A 23,713-nucleotide genomic window follows, 5' to 3' on the forward strand; every position below is an offset into this window, starting at 1 on the left:
ATCAAGTCTGCAGGCCTCATCTCCCTGAGACTACCTCACCCCCTAAAGCAGTCCTTCTTCTCCCGGGTTGAGGCTGGCGGTGGGATGCAGTGGTCAAGGTGGGTGATGGCACTCCTCACTTCCAACTCTCTGGTCCCCTCTCATGGGTCGTTCCTCCAGTCTTCCTCCTGGGTTTGGGAGCTGCCATGAATCTCCCACACATCTCTTCAGTTTGTGGGCCTGCAAAGAATCCATCTGACCCTGTACGGTTTAGTCTGCCAGCATCCTGTGGGTAGAGGCTAGGGGTATGGGTCACCCTACAAGACGCAGCACAGTTCACGCAACAGTGTGGTCTGTTCCCGTGTGACCAGTGCTGAGCTGAGAAATCCTGGTCTCACCCTATGGCTAAAGTTCACACAGTTTTCCTGGCCCAAGTGATCACCTCATGCAAGGTTGCCCTGCTGATAGCTACAGCTGAAGAGATACACTCATTCTGTAAGCTCGTCTCCTGTGTTTGTGGCATAGTCTCCCACGACTGCTAGGTTTTCAACCTGTCTTGGTAATCCTCTATGTTCTCCACTTTCCAAATTGGATTAAACAGTAAAGCATCCCTCAGACTTTGAAAATGCTACAGTTGGGGTTGACTTTTTATGGGTGTGTTTAGGGTTTTTTTTTATTATTTTTACAGTTCCTCTAGAGTGTGTGTGTGTGTGTGTGTGTGTGTGTATGTGTGTGTGTAAAGCTCCCTCTGCTGAATGTACCACCATGTCCTGCCTAAAATATGGCTACCCCTATCCTGGCATATGCTGGGTTTGAACACTCCAGACTGTCCATTGTATAAACAGATCAAACAACTGTTGAATACACATGACTCCAGGTTTTTGACACAGCACGTCACCCTTCGCAGAAACCAAGATGTCACCCTACTTCCCTCTCCCTTTAAGGGCAAGCTTCCCGGGAGTAGCAGTGCCCTGGTGTCCAGCCTGTGTGTGCTGAGACCGAGGTCCATGACTTGGGTCTGGGCAGTCTCTACTTCTGGCCTAATCTGGGAAGCTTCCCACTCACATGACAACCCTGCTTCCTGGACATGGAAAATCATTTTTTTTTACAGTGGTTTTTTTTTTTTTTTTTTTGGGCAAAATTATAAATTAATCTGTTTACTCTTTTTAGACCCAAAAGTATTCCAAGAGAATTGTTCTAGAAGCTACATTGAAAGTCACTGACACACAGAGAGAGGGAGGAGTAAATGCAAAGGAAAATAAAAAGTATCTGATGATTTTGGATCTGGTAAGATATAGGATAGGGGCTGGAGAGACGGCTCGGCAGTTAAGAGCACTGGCTGCTCTTCCAAATGACCCAGGTTTGATTCCCAGCGCCCACATGGCAGCTCACAGCTGTCTGCAGCTCACAGTCCCAGGGAATCCGACACCTTCTGCCTTCCAGGCACCAGACTCATGTGTAATGGCACACGGATAGATATACATGCAGGCAAAACACCCACACACATAAAATATTTTTAAGAAGAATAATAAAAAACTATATAGACTAGCAATAAATCCCAAGGTTCTAATACCATTATGTGAGTATTTCTCATTATCCTCTGTTTCCTTGAACCCGTTTTAGATGAAAACCTCATGGGAAAGCTGGATGGCTTGTTTCAGCCAGTCTGTTGCTTCTTGAAGGTTCTATTCATATTGAAAGCTGCCAGGCATTAAAAAAAAGTCTGAATTCACTAAAACAAAGGCTGTGTTTCTTAGACACGGCCATTGGTTTTAAGACCCACATGTGTTGTGTCTACACAGCACACTACCTCCTAGATGCTACCTCTGCTCTGTGGTGTCAGTGGTGTGTGTGTACCAGACATAGGCAGTGAGAAAGTGACCAGAATGTATTTATCTGTGGCTTGTTTATCACAGGGCTGAACGGGAGGTCAGGGTGCAGCTGGAAGCAGAAAGAGCTTGTAGATTGTCCCACAGGCTGACCGATGCAGCTTTCATATCTGCTTAGCTCATCATGCTGCCGGGCACAAAAAAAGATGTGTCCCTTCCTTCACCTGAGCCACGTTTATTAAGGATAGATAGTCCTTTCTCCCTACTTCTCCAACCCTGCCTAGGAGTGAACATGGCTTTGTGACCTACCAGTGTGCACCCTAGCTATGCACTCCTGACCTCTCCTCCCCTCTCTTCCCCTCCCCCTCCCCCCATGCTGCCCCCTTCATCTCTGTCATTCTTGCACACTAAGCTGGGCCACAATCTAAGGAAGCAGAGGACAAAGTTTGGGAGCGAGGGACAGAGATGTCCCCTGAAGAATGTTTGACAGTGCTGAGTTCTTTGAACCTGGACACACTTGGCAGCAAGGACACTGAGGAGTTAGGGTATGCTCAAAGCGGCTTTCCAGTGCTGTGCCGACCCTCTTTCTAGTAGTTCCATTAGAAAAGAGCATTCCCGTCTGTCCCAGAACCTCCTCTCCAAGCTGCACCTGCACAGAGTTATTGCTGGCTGTCACTTTGGTTGGAGGAGTGGGCACCTTTTCCTTCCTATGGCTCTTGTCACCAGGACTGGGAGCTCCACCCTAGCCTACCTCAACCTTAGCCAGGTTTCCCAGAGACAGACATGTCCCAGATACCCTCACTCTGGGCCAACTATGGCTTCTAAATTTTCATTCCTGGCTGCAGCCAGAAGACCATGGTGTCAAATATAGGAACACTACTTAGATATGATTTAATAGTGGACTCTGGGGAAATCAGCATAGTTGTATCCTTGGTAGCGTTAAAGGTATTCTAGGATGGCTGAACACAGGATGGGTTCAAATCCTAGCTTGGCTACTTTACTCACTTTGTGGTCTTGGGCACATTATTTCAGCTCTCTGTACTTCACCAGCCGAGAGAGAGACAAACACCGCGAACAACCAGTACATAAGGGATGAGCCGTTTTGGGGGCAGAAATGATTTATGCCTGGTCAGTGAGCATCGTGGAGCCTGGGGCTTCCAGCTTACTGTCTTGCAGTGCATTTTAAGATTCATCAGCAAGTGTTTTACCAGAGGAGAGATTTCAGAGAGAACGAGTGCTCCCTGGAGCACTTGCATGAGCCCCTGCAACACTGGCCCACTAACTTGCAGGCAGAGAGCTTCTCCTCTCTGGCAGCAGGTGGCACCTGCATGGAAGCCTTTTGGAGTATCTGTCCCACAGGTTTGAACAATGCTGATACTCTGTCTCAGCCCAACGTCTCCCCAGCACACCACACTAACTCTTTCACAGGGCTGACAGTGGGGTGCCCAACCAGAGAAATGGAATGTGTAAGGTTTTTAAATACCACAAGCACGGACGGACAGATTGTTGGCAAGCCCTTACAGGCAATAAACCTGTCACAGATGTGTTAAGTCACTGGTCCTGAGTTTCTCATCACAGCCTCCTGTGGCCTCCAGTCCTGCCAGCCAAGAACGGAATGTTTGCTCCCTGCCCTTGCTAGGCATCCCAGCTTGACCAGAGACACGTGCTCCCTGAGCAGCTGCATCAGACCACTTATGGCTCCCAGAAGCACATTAGCCGAGCACGCCGCTGCGTGCACCCAGACATCCCTCACAGAACAGGCCTTGGCAGTCTCTGATCTGTTTGTTGAACCAAAACGGGGCACTGGCCCTAGTGGAGTAAGCAAAGCCAAGCAAGGGTCTTGGCTGTCTGGGACATTGCCTTGGAATCCCACAGCCTCACGGGAAACCCTACATAGCTGTACTCTCCCCTCAGTAACCAGCCCCACTCTAATGGGATCCCTCGCCCCAGCCTGTCCTCAAGAGACAGAAGAAAATCTGCCTGCCAGTATCGCTCTCTTCTCCCTCTTGCTGCAGCAAAGGCTTCCGAGGTCTACCCTGGCCCAGTTTCCCCTCTCCTTTTGCGCGATCGCACGCATGCACACACAGGATATGGTAGCTGTGAGCATTGGAACACAGGCTGGTGTGATACCTGCTTTTGAACCAGTAGGAGTGGGAAGAGACACCAGCAGTTCACTAAAGTCCAGCTTGTAGTACATAATCAAAACTGGGTGGACCGACAGCCAGTGCAGTTTGTAGGGAATGCCCTGAGAGTCCACTCCAAAGCTGCAGCCAGGAACCTTTGGTGCTGAATACAGGAACACTACTTTGATACAATTTACCCTAATAGTGGACTCCTCCAACCTGGAACAGCAAGAGTCAGAGGCACATCTGCTCCATGTGGCAGCGTCTTGGGCCTGCATCAGGGGAAGTGACAGGTGGGATGGACGGGGAGCCACCCCAGATTCAGACCTTGGTCACTATCTCCTCCCCAGACTCCCATGTGCCACCTTCTAGTCAGGAGGTAGCACATGGGTACTTGTGTCTATAGAGCCTTCAATCTTCTGGCTTTACCCTGCCTGTCTGGTCTTACCCAGCCCCAAATCTTCCTTTGCCACCAAATCCTTTTCCACACACCCTTCCTGGAATTTTTGCCCTAAGTTTAAGCCATTGGTGCATTCCAATAACACATGCTCCACCCCGGCCGCCCCTCCTGCTCTCGGCCATTCTCCCTCCCTGCTGTGTTACCTGGCCATGAAGTCCTTTCACACAAAATGACAAAGAAACCTGGAGGCCAATACATACACACGTGGACACTGGGTAAGTCAGACATTTTGTCCCATGACAGGGCCCTAAGGAGAATGTCACGAGGAAGAGTCTCATTTTGGCCACAGATAAATCTGTACGTTGTCATATAGTGTGTTCTCAGCTTGCTCCGTGGCTCTGAGACTTTGGTGATGCAGAACACCATGGCATCAGGGACATGTGGAGAGGCTGGCTCGCCTACCTCATCAAGGCTTAGAAACAGTGATAAGAAGAGGTCAGGGACCAGACGCCTGTCAAAGGCATACCTCTAGACATCTTCATCCAAGTCTTCATCTCCAGGGCCTCCTAGTAACGCTGGCAGATTATGTCTCCATTATGAGTCGAGAGATGGCTGGTCCCCTCCTCACCACCCACCTATCTGGGATTGGACTCATCAGTTGGAGACGGAGCACACGTGGGCCTTTGGTGTGTGTGTGGAGGGGGCTCATCTGCAAACTGTAAGATATACCCATCCATCATTCACTGAGTTCCTTGCAGGCAGGGCTAGCCTAGCATCCCCATCAAGCTTCCCCCGAACTCCATAGAGAATCTGGCGTGTGGTATATACCTGTAATCCCAGCACTGGGGGAGCCTGAGACAGGAGGATTATGTTTTTGGAATCAGTCTGGGCTTCATAATGACATACTGTCAAAAGTTAATAAATTGGTCTGGGAATGTAGGTTAGTTGGTAGCATGTTTACCTAGCAGGCAGGTAGTCCTGGGTTCAATCCTCATGGTATGGTGATTGGTGATCTGCCTACACCTGTAATCTCAGCATTTGGGAGATGGAGGCAGAGGACGAGAAGTTCAAGGTTACCCTCAGCATAGATAGTTCTAGGCTAGCCTGAGATACACAAGGCTTTACTTAAGGAGAGAGAGAGAGAGAGAGAGAGAGAGAGAGAGAGAGAGAGAGAGAGAGAGAGAGAGAGAGAGAGAGAGAGTATAAATTAACTAATAAAAATAGTATCTGCTGCAGAGGAGCTGGGGTTGTGGCTCAGTGGTAAAGCTTGGGCTTAACATGGGTGCGACCCTGGCTTCCCTCCCCAGAACTACAGCAGCAGGTGAGTCATCACAGGACGAGCACAGTCAACAGCGATGGTGCTCTCCTGGTAGAGCTGATGTATGGTAGGATCCCCACCTCTTGCTGGTTGTAAGCCACAGTCCAATGAACACATTTGCATATTTCCCATGGACCCTCACTCACTGCAGAGGAAGTGTCGGGTGTTGGTGGCATCCTTTGCCTTAGCTCTCTTCCCTTGTCTTCCTAGTCATGTGACTTCTACCATCTTGTCATTCTCTTCACTGTGCATGGCAGAGAACCCAGCATGGAGCCTGTGCTGGGGACAGTGGCATAGTTGGAAAAGTTATTTTTGTAGAAAGGTCCTAAACCAGGAAGTGTTCTCCATTCTTGTGATCACCTTACTAATGTTCCTACTACTTGGTCCTGTGTATATTTGGTATTTAGTCTCCCCCACGAGTGTGGTGGCCTCACAGAAGCATCCCTGAGTGGTCCTGCAGCTGCTGACACAGACAGGAGATGTCTTGGCTTGGAGGTATCTTTTGTGTTCTGCTGGAGTCAGTGTGTCAGGGACCAGGGTGTTGCCAGACCCTTCTGAAGCCATTGCCTCAGGGTTGAGAAGTATACCTCCCCACCACACAGCCTCATTTTGGGCTGGTCAGCTAAGGGCCTCTTATTCAGAATTTATTTCTATTTATGTGTATGTGTGTGGGCCATGTGCATGTGGATGGTACCTGTGGAGACCAGAAGAAGGTGTTGGATCCCCCTGGAGCTAGAGTTACAGATGGTTGTAAGCCACCAAATGGGGATGCTGGGGACCAAACTTAACTGCTGAGCCTTTCCAGCCCCGGGGGGTTTGTTTTTTCTTGTCTGTTTCTCTGGTTGGTTGGTTGGTTGGTTGGTTGGCTTGAGAAGACTCATTGCCTTGACCCAGACTTACTGCAGCCCACTCCTGGAAGCCTGAACTTCAAGACCAAGATTGTCCTCAAATAGACCTTACAGGAAGTGATAGAAGAAAAGATGGTGGGCCCCCTGGGAACATGGGTGGTCTCTTTGATGGTTCTGTTCCCAGCGAGCATTTCTGATAGGAAAAATAAACATAGCTTTCTGACCTCTACTGCCCCAGCTATCAAATGGGGGCATTAGGCAACATGGTCAGTTGGGATAGTGTGGTCTCACATGAACCTCCAGAGGCCCCAAGAACAGAATAAAATAATCAGGGCTTCCGTGGGCTCTGAGGTGTAGGTGGCCTTTCAGACACAGAGTTCTGGCATAGCTGTCATAGCTGTCAAGATATTTTGGATGATTGCCCAAGTGGCCAGCCCTGAGCTGGCTTCAGCTGAGCCGCTGTGGAGACCTTCGTGTCCCATGCACTTGGAGAGCTGTAGTTTCTGGTCTTGCTCCTCTCCATCCTGGGCATCTGAGCAGCTTCTCTCTCTGTAGCTTCCCTTCTGATGTGACATGAACCGGGTCTTCTAGTATTTATAGGTCAAAGCTCTAACCCCGAAGACCACAGGATGTGACTGAATTTGGAGATAGTGTCTTCCGAGATGTATTTAAATGTTACCCTGGGGCCTTCAGAGTGGATCCTCCTCTGAAGAGTATGAAGTAGTATGACAGGTGTCTTTTTAAGAAGAGACCTCACATGAATGGACATCATGGGTTTATGTGTGCCTCAAAAGAGAGGCAAGATTCTGTGGGACACATGAAGAAGACGAACGCTGCCAACACCTTGACCTAATCTTGGATAGTAGCCCCCCACCTCTGAGTTGTGAGGAAGTAAACTTGTGTTTTTAAAGCCATCCAGTCTGTGGTTGATCCTGACCACCAGGACACACAAAACACCACCGTCCAACAAGGCAAAGATATATCAGCTAAGAATGTGGATGTGGGTCCTTCTTCCTTTGTCGCTTCTTAACCGGGGCTTTATTGAGTTGTTTATCTTCTTCATGTCTCTGACTCCTCACCTTCTCATTGTGGGTAATGGTAGCTCTTCCACAGGGTTGTTGGTGAGGATGGAGTTGTAACATACAACAGTCTGGAGCATCAAGTTCAGCATTGTTCTTGGACACCGCCCAGTGCCTTCTCTTTCCTACGCTCACTCCTCTAGTTGGTTCCAAGCACCCAACTCTGATTCTCCTATGTTCCTACCATCCTCTTTGTCCAAGATGTCTAAGTGCATGAGACTGTAGCAAAATACCGGAGGGTAACGAAATTATAATAATTTTTGTTTGCTGGTAGTTCTGGTGGCTGAGAAGTCCAGGGGTTGCGTATGGTGTAGCCTCCCCCATGCATCTCCCCATTCCAGACAGGTGGAGGAATAAAAGGACACACACAAGAGAACAGGGCGTCTGCCACATGTTTGTATCTGTACCCCATCCCTTAGGTAACAGCACTGTTATATTCATGAGTATGATCACCCGTAGTCACCTCTGAAGTCCCACATCTCTGCAGGACACCATGCAAACATTGAAAACATGTCAGCAACATCCAAGTTAGTCTCCAATTCCTCCTCTGAAAAATCTTCCCAGACCTCTCTGGTCAAAGCTACTGCCCTCTTCCTCCAATCCCCATAGAAACATGTCACCCCATGCTGCTGCAACACTTTCATCTGCCTTGCATACCTGAAGGGTTTATTTACAGTCATTGCTAAGGAAGCCTTAAATTTTGAGGGGCTAGGACACATCAAAAGTGGATGCTCAGAGAGCTAGGGAAGCATGTGTGGAGACACAGATGCAGCCAAGAATGAAGGAAATTTTCAGACTATAAAGGGCGGTGGTACCCATGCCAGAAGTCCACCATCAGAAATCCAGAATGACGTGCTGTTCACTGCATTCGTTGTCACGGCAGAGCAGTAGACTATCTCTGGAGGAATTCCAATTCCACACTTCTCCATGGCAAGCCAGGTAGACCAGATGGCCCTTCTTGGAAGATGATGATATTAATTAAAAACTATGGCTGCTTTTAAGCTTCTTGGGTTTGCAACTAAGTGAGGAAATTGGATGCATACTCCAAGATAGACCCAGCTACATGACTCACAATGAGTCCCTTACGATAGGCCAGAAAGGGATGCCATTGGTGGCATCTCCAACCTCCCACCACAGACCTCTCACTAGCTCCTGCTCTCTTATCCAAATCAAACCCTGAGGATTTGCAACTCTCCTGTCCTGGGAACTGATGACATCTCACAGCTGTGCTCTCCAGGGGCCTCTGTGAGTCAATAAGGCTACGTAGAGAAGCCAGTCTAGGATGCCAGGGTCTTCAGAAGACAAGGTCCCAGATGTTTCATCCATCACTACCTTCAGTTCCAAGCACAGAGGATGCCTTCCAGCAGAAGCCTATACCTTCCTGTCTGGGAGGCAGGGAGGAGCCACAACGCAGCCGTGGTACAGAGATAAAGCCAGAGAACATGGCAAGAGCTGCATTATCTGCTTTTCTTACAGGACAGATTACCACTCATGCCACTCTGCCTGGAACATTGAGTGGTTCTTAGTAGAATCAATATCCTAGGAGGATCAAGTCCAGCCTGATTGGAGCAGGAAAGGTGTAGCTCACGTGGCAAGAGAGACTAAGGTCTTGAGTCTGTTTTCCACATGCAGGTCCACTCTAACAACCCCTGCTATGCGGACCGGAGCTCCAGGCATCCAGTCAACATCTACTCAGTCACTTAGAAAAGGGAACTGGGCTGAATGTCCCTAGAAACATTGTGTTGTCTTTCCCTTGAGATGAAAACCATCATATAGGCTTTCCACATGGCTCTCCTGCCCCTCCTCATTGTGTCTGTGTTTGTTCTGCCATTGCTACCCCCATAACATGGCCTTTTCTATGCCCCACGTCTCCCACAAGTGTCTGTGTTCACCTAGCTGCTTCTACAGCTCTGTTGGCTGGCTCATTCTTTGTGTGTGTGAATGTACAGGTGTGATTGTGAGTGCATGAGTGTGTGACACTCAGAAGTCAACCTCAAGTATCAATCCTCAGGAGCTATTCACTGTAGTTCTTGAGACTGTGTTTGTCAGAGACACCTGGGGCTTGCCAAATGCTAAGCCAGGCTGGCTGGCCGGCAAGCCACATACATCTGCCCATTTGTGCCCCACCTCCCAAGTGCTGGCATTGCAAGCATGACACATGCTAGCGTTTTAATGTATGTTCTAAGGAGTGAACTCAGCTCCAAGCAAAGGGAAGGGAACCCTTCACCAATGGAACCATCCCCAGCCCCGCCCCCACTCTTCAATGCCACATGGTCACATACTTTTAATTTACTTTTCCTGAGGACTCTCCCCTAGACTTGTGAGTTCCCCTTAAGACAGGAACAATATCTGCTTACTTCAGTGTCTCTTTGACTTCCTAGAAATGTAATAAATATTTATTGACCAACTTATTATATTTTTTGGCTTCTTCCTAACAGGAACCAGCCTTGTTTATTTACTTTGTTCAATGTTTAGCTGCTGTGGGAGCTAATTTGGGTTTCAAGACTAAGAGAGGAGGTTCTTTCTTTCTTTCCTCCTTTTTTTGCGCTAACTACTTCTGCATTCTTTAAAATTCTACAATATATGTAGGCCCATGTACTGTTTATAAGAGAGGAGGTTTCAGTTCTGCTGGTCACATAAATGATGGATTAGGGGGATACTGATGTGTTTATAAAAAGATAGAGATATAGAATATGTTCTGTGGATATGTAGTCAGGTATGGGGGAAGGGGATGTCTCAGTGGCCCATGCCAAGACATCCCTTCCCCTGAGGGACCAGCCACACGATGGTATAGTATAGAACAGAGTTTATTCAGGTCCTGGGGAGGGGAGTTAAGATGGTAGTAGAGGGAGGGAGGGAGGGAGGGAGGGAGGGAGGGAGGGAGGGAAAGAGAGAGAGAGAGAGAGAGAGAGAGAGAGAGAGAGAGAGAGAGATGCCATGAGCACGTGGAGAGAGGAGGAAGGAAATGGGGAAAGAGCAAGCAAGAGCAAGAGAGAAGCAAGAGAGCAAGAGAGGAGGGGCTAACAGCCCCTTTTATGGTGGGTCAGGCCTACCTGGCTGTTGCCAGGTAACTGTGGGGTGGAGTTTAGGTAGAATGCTAACAGATACAATGATCCTTTAAGGCTGAGATATTTTCCGAGTCTCTGGTCCTTCCAAAAGACCATTGCAGTCCTGTCCCTCTCATAAGTATACTTAAGAAGACTATTTAAACTTGGGAGCCTATATTAGGAATTTCCTGTGGCTTTAATGTGGGATTGCTTTTTAACTTTTTGGAGTCCTTGCAATATTATTTCAGCTGTGGGCCCAATTTTAGTTTTCATCCTTCATCCCTGCTCTGTGGCTGTAGAAAATCATTTGATACACTTTGTTCTCTCATCTTTCCCTGAGCCTGGGCACAGCCAGCTTCCTGAATCCTGGTACCCAAGGGAGAGGCCACACCCTTCCACCCCCTAAAGAAAACTTTCAAATCAAAATGGCTTTTCCACTTGCCCTGCTTTGAATAATGGAGGATTTTTAAACCTCTTGGTTTTTTTCTAAATACTACTCTTTTCAAAAGAAGGATATTTTGAGGGTTTAGAATGCCCTTTTCAAGTCTTTCATGGTTCTCTGGGTCTGCAAATAACCTTCATGGTATCCCAGGGTCAGTTTAAAGACTTAAAAAAAAAAAAAAAAAAAAAAACTAAAGCCAATGTGGTTACTGTGTAAGGTGGAGACGAACCTCACAAAGTCTTTGCCTTTGACTGTGTTGTGGGTCCAGAGATCAGTGTGGCCATTTCAAGTCTTTAGGAAGGCTTGAGTTAGACTTGCATAGGGTGGGATTCTGGAGGTAACAACTCAAACCCACCAGAATCCCTGGACTCTCAGTTCTCGCTTGGGTGTTGTAACTATGTAGATCCTAAGGCTACCCTGTCCAAGGCATCCCGAGCTGCATCCAGAGCTAGCCCTGAGCCAAGTGTTCCTGCACCTTCTGCTGTTCTCCAGAACTTGTACCCAGAGGAGCCTCTAGAATCCCAAAGAGCCAGGCATCTCTCCCAACAGGGCCTTGTTTCAGTTTCTGGGTCATTCTTATGTCTTCTGGTCATGACTTCCTTGTTGTAGAAAGTAGTTGGTGTTTCTCAGCGGGACTCTTGGCAGGTGGTGAGGGTTCTCTGCCCTGTGTATTGAGTCCATTAGTCCTCCGCCAGCCTGACAATTCCAGCCTTTACTTTCTTGTTAGAACAGGAATACACTCAGCCTTGCAAGTGAGATGCAGTAACCTCAACCTGATCTACTACGGGGGTGGTATTAGCTTGGAGAGGGGTAGTACCACTGTCAGCCTGTAGGGGGATAGTACCAACTTCAGCCTGGGGGAGGGGGACAGTACCACCTTCAGCCTGTGGGGTATGGTACCATCTTCAGCCTTGGGGAGCAATACCATCTTCTGCCTGTAGGGGGGACAGTACTACCTTCAGCTTGGGAATGGGGGAAGAGTACCACCATCAGCCTTGGGGGCAATACCACCTTCAACCTTGTGGGCACAGTACCATCACCAGCCTAAGGGGGCAATATCACCTTCAGCCTGGGTGGACAGTATCACCTTTAGCCTTGGGGAGACAGTACCACCTTCAGCCTCAGGGACAGGACCACTTTCAGCCTATGGGGATAGTACTACCTTCAGCCTTGGGGGTGGGAACAGTAGAACCTTCAACCCACATGTGGGGTGCAATACTTCAACCTGGGGGGATGCAGTACCACCTTCAGCCTGAGGGGGACAATACCACCTTCAACCTTGGGGGAGCAGTACCACCTTCAGCCTAAAAGGGCCAGAACTACCTGGGGAGCAAAGAGAAATAGCAATGTCACCTTCAGCTTCAGCCTAGGAGGCAGCAGCATGCTCAGCAGAGGAACCTTTCACTGGAGGAGACACCACCTCCAGTTTCAAACCATTGCATCTCCAAGGTCCGAGATGGACTCTAGAAGACCAGCATCTCCCTTCCAACCTCCATCCCCGGCATGCAGCATAGCACGCACCAGAGTCCTGGCAAAGATCACAAAATCACCAAAGGAAGAAATGAAGCAGCAAACGGGCATTTTTTGTTTGATTGGTTGGTGTGTTGTTACTGTTGTTGGAGACAGGGTTTCTCTATGTGGCTCTGGCTGTCCTGGAACTCACTCTGTAGACCAGGCTGGCCTCAAACTCAGAGATCCACCTGCCTCTGCCTCCCAAGTGCTGGGATTAAAGGCATGTGCCACCACTCCCGGCTTGCAAACAGGCTTCTGAAGCCAACAAAATTGTATGCAAAATGTGTGTATTTCATATGGTACACAGGGCTTTATAACTGGGTAAGAGCCCACAGGATGCAACAGCTGACCCAAGGGAACCATGGTGTAAAGGAACGTTTGTGAGACTTGCTTGTCCGCTGTTGATGTTGGTGCTGCAGACAGTGCTGAGCGAACATAACCACTGTGCAAAAATTCTCCTATCCCTGCGGGCAGGAAAGAACTGGACCCAGCCACAAATGCAGGGCCCACGTTTAGCCATTGAACAAGAAATGGCCCGAGTCCTGGGTCCTTGGATTCACTCTTAGGACAGTGGATTAAAATAGGGCAGGGACTGGATGTGCCTTCCACAGTTCAAGTGTTTCCTAGGAGACTTCCTCAGGAAAAGTTAAGGGATAAAGAAACGGAGTGAGTGGGAAGAGTCTCCCAGAACCCTGCGCTCACCCCGCTGCTGGGGGACTTTCGGGTCTGCCTTCCTTCTGGGAGGCATTGCTAAGACAGATGTTTGAGAAGGCGCCATCTCAGGCTGAGCCATATGAGTGGCTGAGCAGGGGGCCCAAGTTTAGAGACAAGTGCAGGTTATGGAATCTTACCTTGCAGCTTTGAGGTCAGGCTCGGTGGTGGATGGAAAGGCGTGTTACTATAACGATAACTTATTCCCGCTGGTTTCCTGGCACCTTCTTAGCTACCCTGGGCTGTTCCATCCCAATGAGAGAAAATACACCGTGCACAAAGGGCAACTGGCCAGGGGAGGGAACAAAACTGTAACTCTAGGAAGTCTGGAAGCCAAGAACAGTGCACCAAGAAGTCCATGATACCACTATTCCCTAGACGGATGACTCGTTTAGTATCTATATTTAAGACTCTCTCAGTCCTGCTCCCAGACAACCCCCTAATGGGAGGGGGAAATCTCTGAGGAGCCCTTGGTAGTCCCCAGCAACTTTTTCACTGAAGACTCATTGGAGGGCATGCTAAATTGCAGTGCCCTGGGCCCCTCTCCCAGAGAGTCTATTTGGCAAAGTTCTGGTCATTTGTTTGCAGACCCAGCACATTCGCAGGTGCTGCTAGGGCGACTGGGGTGGGGTGTGGGGGCGTGGGCTGGGGGGGTGGGGGAGGGAGGAGGGCACAGTGTTCTATTGCGCCCCCTTGTGGCAAGTAGTAGGAAGGATAAGAAATAAAAGTATGTGGGCCCCTGCCGCACCCACCACCACCACCTCTCAGAGTATTTTACAAATTCAAGTTCTGTGATTAAATAAAGACAATCTAATAAAAAGAAGTATATGGGAGGTCCACTTTCATGTAAAAAAAAAAAAAAGTAGGCCCAACCCTGCTCATGGACTGCTACTGAGAATCTGTGCATCTGAGGCAGGGGGGCTCAGATAAGCCACAAAGGCCCTGTGGGAACAGAACTCCAAATAGCAAGCTAAGTGAACAGAGTTGAGAGCTGGCCTAACTCGGGGCAGCCAAGGGCCTTTCCTTCCAGCAGCCGTGACCTCTACAAAGGCCTTGTGAGAGCTGTCTACGGCTGGTAGGGCTTTCCAATCTGCCCGAAGCCTGCTGCTCAGCTTCCACAGATACCCACAGTGTCCTTGCCTGGAGAGTCTTCTCAGTCCTGTCTGGATGCATCTGCCTGGTCCTCATACCCACCAAGAGCCTTGGCACAGTTACTGCAGACTCTGAAAGCTGGTCTCAGGGTAACCACATAGCCTCCTGAAGCCTGCTGTGGACAAGAGTGTCTAGAAAAAACAGCCTCTGGACAAAGGCTTGGACTCTCTGTTCCTTCCCACTGTGGACAGGAGGACCTGGGGCAAGCTGGCCTTGTTGGCCTCCTTGGTTTCCTTGTCTGTGTCATGAAGATGATTCTGGAGCGTTTGAGAAACACTCAAGGCAGCGGTCAGCACTCAACTCCCGCATGGCGCCTGGCGGGTGTTAGCGGGTCATTTGACCCTTTCTGTGGTTCTGATGGAGCATGAGTGTGCTACCTGGATCTATGACCACAAACTTCATGGTGTAACACAGGGGGGTTTATCCCCTTACAGTTCCAGAGTGGAAAGTCCGAAGTCGGGGTATGGGCAGAACGGTTCCCCCTTCTGACTGCTCTGTGCTACTTTTCTCTTCAGCTTCTAGAGTCCACGGTGATGTGTGGTGACCTCTGCTTGTGGCTGTGTCACTCCAATCTCTACAATGCAATCCACAACCCCAAGCTGCTGAGGCCATGGGGCCACCCCCGAAGTCACAAGGACCTCGGCGTCTTTGCTGTGGAGCTGTAGGCTTCCCCAGCCGTGGACTAAAAGTTTTCCTAAACGGTTGTGTTTTCCAGGGTGCTCAGACCTACATCTCTTAGATATGTTGACCCCGACTGAGAGGAAGCGGCAAGGCTACATCCACGAACTCATTGTCACAGAGGAGAACTATGTGAACGACCTGCAGCTGGTCACAGAGGTACCAGCAGCCCTGGGAGGCTGGGGGTGGCTCTACGGGGACGGGAAGAGTACGGGAAGTGCCTTGCTGAGTAGACTCTGCCCTGTCTCTGAGCCTTGGGCAGTCTCTGGTGTATGGGGAATATCTGAAAAAGAAATAATACGCGGGGGTCTTATTCCAAGAGGAGATGATCACCACAGGGCCACCCTGCGAGACAGAGAGACAGCTCTTACCAGAACCAAGGCCAAGAGCACACAAATCCCAAGCTAATGAGGAGATGCCTTTGGGCTATTACTTGGGACTCTTGGTTACTGTCAGAGAAGTTTCACCAACTGACTGATGTCATCTAGTCAGTCACATGACATTCCAGACCCTTAGTGTTGGCTCCTGAGTACACAGCTGAAAGTCTCTTCAGTTACTTCTAGTGTTCCCATAAGCTCTTGAAAAACCCACCACTATGGCTGGACATGAAGACATGATCCCCCATGGCTCCATGAAGCTGCTGGCCTGGGATGGGCTGCCCTTGTGGGGAGCCAGTCTTGACACTCTGTCTGAAAGGATAGGATGAACCAGAGTTTGTGATCCCTGCTAAAGGGAGGTAGCGTTTGATCCACACATGGTCACCGTGTGTGGAGGTAGGTTTACAGATCTTGACCTGAGGGTCACCTTCAACATGAAAAGTCCTGTCATGGTTTGTAAACTTGTACCCTAGCGAATGTCATGAAACTGTGATGTCGCCTACATATGCAGGAGGGATAGTGTTTGGCTCTTTGGTGTTACGGGAGTTTCAGGCTAAAATGCTAGTCTTCAAGGGTTTCCCAATTGTGTTGTCTCAAGATGTCTGCCTGCTATTACATATATGGTCAAAGTGTGTGAGGTCTGAGTGTCGCCTGCATCCATGTAACATCCTGTGTGGACATTACTCAGTTCACCATCAATTAACAAGTCATGCAGAACAAGGCTCCCAAAGATAAACTACAAACAGGCCAAGTTCCTGTGCTCACAGAATTTCAGAGGCTCCTCTGCCCTAGGTGCGGGCAAGGGACTAACCCCATGGAGTCCCACTGAGATCTCTGACTAGCTATGGGTTATCTGCTCACCCACCCAGAGCTTGGGAAGAGCCTGTTTACTTAACAGAGCCCAAGAAGAGGGGAGCATCATCCTCTCACTACCCACCTGCTTCAGGCTTAGGGCCAGCTTTGTAGTTGCCTCCCTCAGACCCATGGCTTGTCGGAGTGTAAATAAGGTGTCACACATCCCCATAGGCTTCCTCTTGGGCCCCTTCCTCAGACTGAGCAGGTGAGGACATCCCACTTGCACTTGACGAATGCACTGGCTTCCTCCTCAGAGAGCCTCCTGGGCTCCCCCTGTCAAGCACTTGTCCCTGCAGGAGAAGGTGCTGTTTGCAGTTCTCCCCCTTGTGCTAAACAAACCTGAGTCTGCACGTAGTTTGTGTGTGTGTGTGTGTGTGTGTGTGTGTGTGTGTGTGTGTGTGTGTGTGGAGGGGGGGGGTGTTGAGCTAACGGTCTGCTTTCTGAACGGCTTCGTTTTCTCCACCTGTAGATCTTTCAGAAACCCCTGACGGAGTCTGAGCTGCTGACAGAGAAAGAGGTTGCTATGATTTTTGTTAACTGGAAGGAGCTGATAATGTGTAATATCAAACTGCTGAAGTAAGCTTTTCCCTCTAACCGCAGACGCTGCTGCCCCTCTACGGCATGTGCGCCAGCACCTCCCTCACGCATGCCAGCCGTGTTTTTTTCTTTTCCTGCCACACCCCTGCCCGCTATCCATCGCCATCCTCCTCCTGTGCTCTCATTTCTTCCGGAAATATGCTATGGGGGTCTCACAGAGGGAGTGAACTGCGCATGCGCACAGGTTCCTGCCCTGACTATGGCTCCAGAATTTCCTGAGCTGGAACAATTCTGGCTCCATCCTCGGGCGTGGGCAGTTCCATCCCCAGGGCTTAGCCCTGGACCTGGATTCCCAGCAGTGGCTGTCTGTCTCCTGAGTGTGAGACTGTGGGGTGGGTCTCCAACAACAATGCAGAGTATCTCAGGAGGGTCCTTGCAGCTTCCTGAGGCCACTTATGCCTCATACCTGTTTAGTCTGTAGAGGCTCTGCAGGGCCAGAGCTAAGGGACCAGGGTTAGACCTGCCTCAGTTTCCTCAACTATACTCTTAGAGGACTGAATTGGACTACAAATGGACCACAAAGATCTCCTCAATTCATTAAAAAATCAGTCAAAGCAATCAGAACCCCAAATCTGTCACAAGGCCCTAAGTGTGAGGTCATTTACTAGAAAGCAGACTAAGATCTAGTCCCCAGGGCATAGGGCATGGCAGCTGGGGTCTTGTCACCGGCATAGAGCATGGCAGATAAAGGTAAGAGCCACCCTTTCTCTGACTGAGCATAGGACAGGATCTAGTGGCCCCCATTCACTCCCGATCTCTCTCTTTGGGTCGCTGGGAAGCTGCTATGTCCTAAACCAGGTCCCTGTGTACTGGTAAAGCAGATTCGGGTTCTTGGTCTGTTACAGGCGTAGGTAAGGGTGTGGAGCCAGGAGAAATGGGCATGAAGCAGTAGGCGTGGGCTCTCCTCCGTCTGTGCCTCGGCTCACACTCTAGAAGCTTTCTGTACAGGAGTTGGGTACCAGACTCTTGGGCTCACATCTGTCTGGCTGTGTGTCTTTGGTTGGGTAGCTTTACAGTCAGTCCCTGGATCTCGGTGTCCTCATCTGTAAAATGGCAGTTCACTTCTCTGTGGCTATAACAAAATCCCTGAGGCTACCCTCTCCATCAATAAAGAAAAAAAAAAATGTTTCTTTAGCCCTCCGGCCTGTAGGTGAAGGCCTCATGGCAGATAATACCATGACAGAGGGGACAATTAAAGAAGGGATCAGTTGGAGAGATGGCTCAGTGGTTAAGAGCACTGACTGCTCTTCCAGAGGTCCTGAGTTCAATTCCCAGCAACAACATGGTGGCTCACAACCATCTGTAATGGGATCCCATGTTCTCTTCAGGTTGTCTGAAGATAGTGATAGTGATAGTGTATGTGTATATACAATATATATATATACATACACTATACGTATATATATACATACATACATATATATACACGTGTATATATATATATGGCAAGCCAGGAAATCAGAGATTTGGGGGGGGGGGGGGTCTACTTTCTTTTGTTGAGGCAGGTTCTCACTCTGAGAACATGTAGACCAGGCTGGCCTCAAACTCACAGAGATCCTCCTCACTCTGCCTCCCGAGTGCTGGGATTAAAGGCAGGCTCAGAGGAGCACCCAGCCTCTGACTTGTTCTTTTATAACGGCTTGCTCTAAAAGGAATCAACCAGGGTCCTGAAAGACCCTGCAAAGGATAGTGTACATGGTCCAGGGCTTGACCTATGGCAGCCATACTTTGGGGTTTTAATGAATGAATTTATTAAGTATATAGCAAGCCAAGATAAAGAGCAAGAGGTAGGTAGTGGGGGTTGGAGAGATGGCGGATTACAGAATCTCATTAAAGCAGGTGTTCTCGGTGTCTAGCAGAAGCCAACTGAGGTAGTCGCAATGAGGCCAGCTGGAGTTCAGAAGTGTCCCGCCTAGAGCCTCCCCACGGGTGAGATGTCTGGTCAAAGAACAGACAGCAACAGATACAGATGACATCATCAAATCAGGCTCCACAGCGTCCAGCAGAATTGACTGGGGAAGTTGAGGCAGCAGCTAGAGCAGGCATGTTTATACCACGGGACAAACAGTAGTTGCAGCTGTGGATGGTTCACCTGGCAGACCTATTCTCGGGCTATTTGGCTGTTCTCTCCCCTCCCTGCCACAGCATTGGGGGGACAGTTTATCTGGCCCCCAGACAAGTGGTCTTGAGGGAGACTTAGACAAATATACCTGGGTCTGAAATGGATGGAGCCAACCTTGCTTTCAGGCCAGCTTCTCAGTGAGTTGACATAGGACAATTTGTCAATATAAGGTCCATTGCCAACAGCAGTGCATCTGACCACCTGACTGCCTCCTAAAGGCCCCAGCCCCTCAGTGTCATCCCAAGCTCCCAGCACTGACTTTGGGGAACCACTCAAACCACAGCCGGGTCACATGATAATGTCTAATCGTTCCTATTCCAGGGGCCTTCGCACAGTGTGTTCCTGGCTCACACTCCATAGAGCCTCTGGGCCCAGGGGAAGCTGAATACTCACCCTCCTTTAGGAAGGAGTTGGCCTGTCCCCTGGGAAGAAAGGACCAGTTATCCCTGGACCTAAAGCACTGTGTGTGTAATATTGGATACACACAGTTTGAAAATAGGATTAAATGTTTTCTATTAAAATATATATATATATATATATATATATATATATATATATAGAGAGAGAGAGAGAGAGAGAGAGAGAGAGAGAGAGAGCTAGGGAGATGTTGCAAGCATGAAGATGTGGTTTGTATCCCCAACATCCACCTAAAACCCGGGTGTGGCAGCTGTAATACTAGAGCTGGTGGACAGAGTAGAATTCCCTGGGATTCACTGGTCAGGCAGTCTGACTGAATCACTGAGCTCCAGGCTCAGTCACAGGCCTTGTCCCCAAAATTGGTGAAGATAGGGAAAGCACCCATTGTTGACATCTGGCCCTTACATGCACACACGCACACGCACACGCACACGCACACGCACACACACTCCTGCTCTAGTCCTAAAGAGGCTGGCCCTTTGCCAGGTCCCTGTCAGGGCCTATCTGTGTGCTCTCCTCCTGTTAGCTCTGACCTGCGCCATTGCCCTGAGGTGAGAACTGTGAATAATGTTGACAGCCGTAACATCCAAGAGAGGTGGGGAGCATGGGGGGCAGGGGGAGACTTACCTCAAGTCACAGAGATGGTGGGCTCCGCTAGGCATGGAGCCCAGACTTAGCGAGGGACTTTCACTCAGATCTACCTTCCCTCACAGAAAGTATCAGGAGTCACAATTCCTGTTTTCCTCGCACCTTTAACCTCTTCCACAGCAACTACCTCATGCTGCTGGCTCTCCTACTCTTTTGTTATAGCAGCTAGATCAGCCATGACCAAAGCAACCGGGGAGGAAAGAGTTTATTTGGCTTGTGGTTCCATATTGCTGTTCACCAGTGAAGAATGTCAGGACAGGAACTCAAACAGAGCAGGAACCTGAGGCAGGAGCTGATGCAGAGGCTATGGAGGGGTGCTGCTTACTGGCTTGCTCCTCATAGCTTGCTCAGCCTGCTTTCTTAGAGAACCGAGGACCACCAGCCTAGGGATGACTCCACCCACAGTGGACCATCCCAAGGCACTGAGCTGGCACCTTTCTCATGCCCTGGGTGGCCACTGCCAACCCGTCCCATGGGAGCATGTCCTAGAAGGGAAATCAGTGCTCGGTTATGTGACTTGCTGTCTCCCAGGTTTCCTTCCTTGGAAAGCCAAGGAAAGGACAAGGAACTGTTTGTTAGCTATATAAAAAAAAAAATGTGGGAGAAAGAAAAACAAATGGCCTGAAGATTTTAAAAGCTGGAGACCTGCATAGTAGAACCTCCTTGAAATTGCTTAGCCTTACCCACGCCTCATGGTGTCTCCAATGTGACCATAAAACTAGCCACAGGACACCATAGGGATGTCTCCACAGGGATGCCTTTATAGGGACACCTCCATAGGACCCCTCCATAGGGACCCTTCTACAGGGACACCTCTATAGGGACGCCTCCATAGGAACTCCTCCATAGAGATGCCTCCATAGGGACTCCTCACAGCCTTGTCCTGAAATCATGTAGTACACTGTCCACTCACACACCCACCCACTGATTCACCTTCTTGTGATAAGGCAGTTGAAACCTGGCCTCATGTACAGTCTTGCCCCGGCAGGACATGGCTATCCTTGCAGTGCAGAAGCTATGTGTTGGTAAGACTGCACACTTATATTTGGAAGGATGGACACTCTATCCTGGCCGCCGTGGCTCTTCACACTGCACACAGCAGGTAGACCCAGGATCAGACACTGCCTGTCCTCTCAGCAGCTTTTCCCAGTCTCCAGAGTAGGAATTGTTTTATTTCATAATCCTTTACCTAGTCAGCTTTAAGTTAGACACATCAATGACACCGTGGACAGAAGAAATAGCTCACGTGATCATTTATCTGATGTTGAGAAACATGATGAAATTGTTTGTGGCAATGGATTTGAAAGCTTGCCTCTCCTTCCGTTGCTGATGTAACTTCCCTCAGAGGATGAGGGTTCCAGAAATGGGCTCAGTGCTCTGACTGAACCATAGATAATGCAGTGGGACAGCAACACAGGGATCCTCTCTGAGGTATTAAAGAAGGGAGAACACATGGCAAACAGCCACCATGCTGGACAAAACTGCCCAGGCCATCCCTCTCTGTAGTATTAGACACGTGTCTGTCTCTGTTCCTTGTCTCAGTAGATGCTCTAGTGTTTCTCCGGTCTGTGCCTCTCACACCCACTCCGTTTCTCTGCAACCTGCAAGTGTGAGGTATTGCCAGACGGTGACGGTGTGCAACTCACCTCCCATGTTTCTGTGCAGAGCGCTGAGAGTCCGCAAAAAGATGTCTGGAGAGAAGATGCCAGTGAAGATGATCGGCGACATCCTGAGTGCCCAGCTGCCACACATGCAGCCTTACATACGCTTCTGCAGCTGCCAACTCAATGGAGCTGCCCTCATCCAGCAGAAGACAGACGAGGCTCCAGACTTCAAGGAGTTCGTCAAAGTAAGGAGGCCAGGGCTACAGGGTGGCCGTGGGGACTGTCTCCAGAGTGTTGTCCTGAGGTGTGAAGGCTCATCAAAAGTCCACAAGCATTTTTCCACTAATGGCCTCCAGGGATGGATAGAAGTCTTCAGTGGTACCGAACTGGCAGGTGTGGGTCTCACCCGACAGGAGAGTCATCCAGGGTCTGAAAGCTTTGAAATGAGCTTCAGAGATATGCTCTCCACGTGTTTGAGGTATTTCTGAGAGGCGCGTCTAAATCCTTGATTTCATTTTCTTGGTTCATGCACACAGGGGCCTACCTCTTCAGGTAGCATCAATATTGCCAGCCTCTGCCTTTCACGCACAGAGGGGACAACACAGGGTCCCTGTGTTGGCTTGCTTCTTGTTACTGTGTTAAAAACCACTCTGACCAAAGGCAGCCTGGGGAAGTCGAGAGTTTATTTGGTTTACAGGTTATAGTCTATCGTAGTGGGGAACCGGGTCAGGAGCTCAAGGCCGGGATCTCGAAGCAGAGAGACTGAAGCAGAGATCTTAGAGAAAATGTTCCTCACTGGCTTTCCCCCAGGCTCTCACAGTCCTGGCTTACCTGCTGAGGGACTGCCCAGAGAGCACCCAGCCCTTCTAAATCAATGAGTAACGTAAAAACTAAGTCCTACAAGTCGACCAATTTGACGAGACAGCCCCTCAGCTGAGGTTCCGCCTTCCCAGGTGTGTCAGGCTTAGACATCATAATCCCTTTCCCAATGGAAAATCGAAAGCTCGAAGTTCTGGGCATCCCCTGGGATTCCGTATGAGATGCCACAGTCTTGCTGTAGAGCTGGCAAGGTCTAGATAACCACGTCCACCAGGGGACATTTGTGGAGGTGGTGTCAGGGCAGCTTGGGGCCTCTGCCCTGGGGTAGCAGCCCTCGTACTTGGTGTTCTCTGAGTGAGTCCCTGCTAGTCACAGCTGGCACTAAACAGTACATACCCCTCTCAGAAGAAACGAAAGAAAACAGGAAGAATACAATAACTCTCAGCCAATACGTATCTTTTGCTGAACGCCATGATTCTATGCCTCAGGCTTTTGGGGGTGGTCGTCCTCACCTCAGGAATCATGCTCTTCAAACCACAGTGAGGTATCTCTGTGGCATCTTCTTGGTCAGAGCCTGCCGTAAGCATGGTGCTCTTTGCTCTGCTCTGCGTTGAGGGCTTTGCTATGCTAGCCAACGAATGAGGAGTTCTGAGATATCTGCGGTGGCAAAGAAGGCTACAAAGTGACTGAGGCTGAGACAGAGACAGAGACAGAGGGCAGTGCCAGGCGGCCAGCACCACAGGCTGCTGTCACTTCAGCCATGAGCTCAGATCCTGGGCATGGGCAAGAGTCCTTCCTGTTTCAACTTCGGGGCAGGCTGATGGAAGCCCAGGGCAGGCGCTTGTGGTCCCTCCCCCTCTTTGTTCTTCTCACTAGAACTCATTCACCTCCTGTGTTTCCAAGATGGCGGCATCCACAAGTTGACATCAGGGCCAGGGGCTGATGGGTTGGGTGACAGAACTCCAGATACCTGTGCCTAAACCAGCATTAAACTGGACCCCACTCTTTATCGGTGGGAGACAAGGATTTCCTTTTTGGCGGGTAAAAGGACTCTTATCCACTAGAGGGGTTAATACAGTTGGTACAAGTGGTGGGAAGCTGGGTGACTGGGAAGTCACCAGTGTCTTCAGGGCAAGACACTTGCTGGTCAAGCATG

The 23,713-nt window shown here is 49.6% G+C and overlaps 1 protein-coding gene across 3 annotated transcripts in view; it reads left to right on the plus strand.

Annotated features, from left to right (window-relative positions):
- Itsn1 (intersectin 1) overlaps positions 1-23,713 on the plus strand; it is a 181,309-nt gene that overhangs the window by 143,019 nt on the left and 14,577 nt on the right. For all 3 annotated transcript variants that reach the window (XM_034514696.2, XM_076943156.1, XM_076943157.1), the window contains 3 exons: positions 15,156-15,277; positions 16,820-16,926; positions 21,800-21,983. In XM_034514696.2, the coding sequence (XP_034370587.1) occupies positions 15,156-15,277; positions 16,820-16,926; positions 21,800-21,983 (413 nt within the window). The remainder of the gene's footprint in view (positions 1-15,155; positions 15,278-16,819; positions 16,927-21,799; positions 21,984-23,713) is intronic.

Source organism: Arvicanthis niloticus, chromosome 12, assembly GCF_011762505.2.
Source record: "Arvicanthis niloticus isolate mArvNil1 chromosome 12, mArvNil1.pat.X, whole genome shotgun sequence".
NCBI lineage: Eukaryota > Metazoa > Chordata > Mammalia > Rodentia > Muridae > Arvicanthis > Arvicanthis niloticus.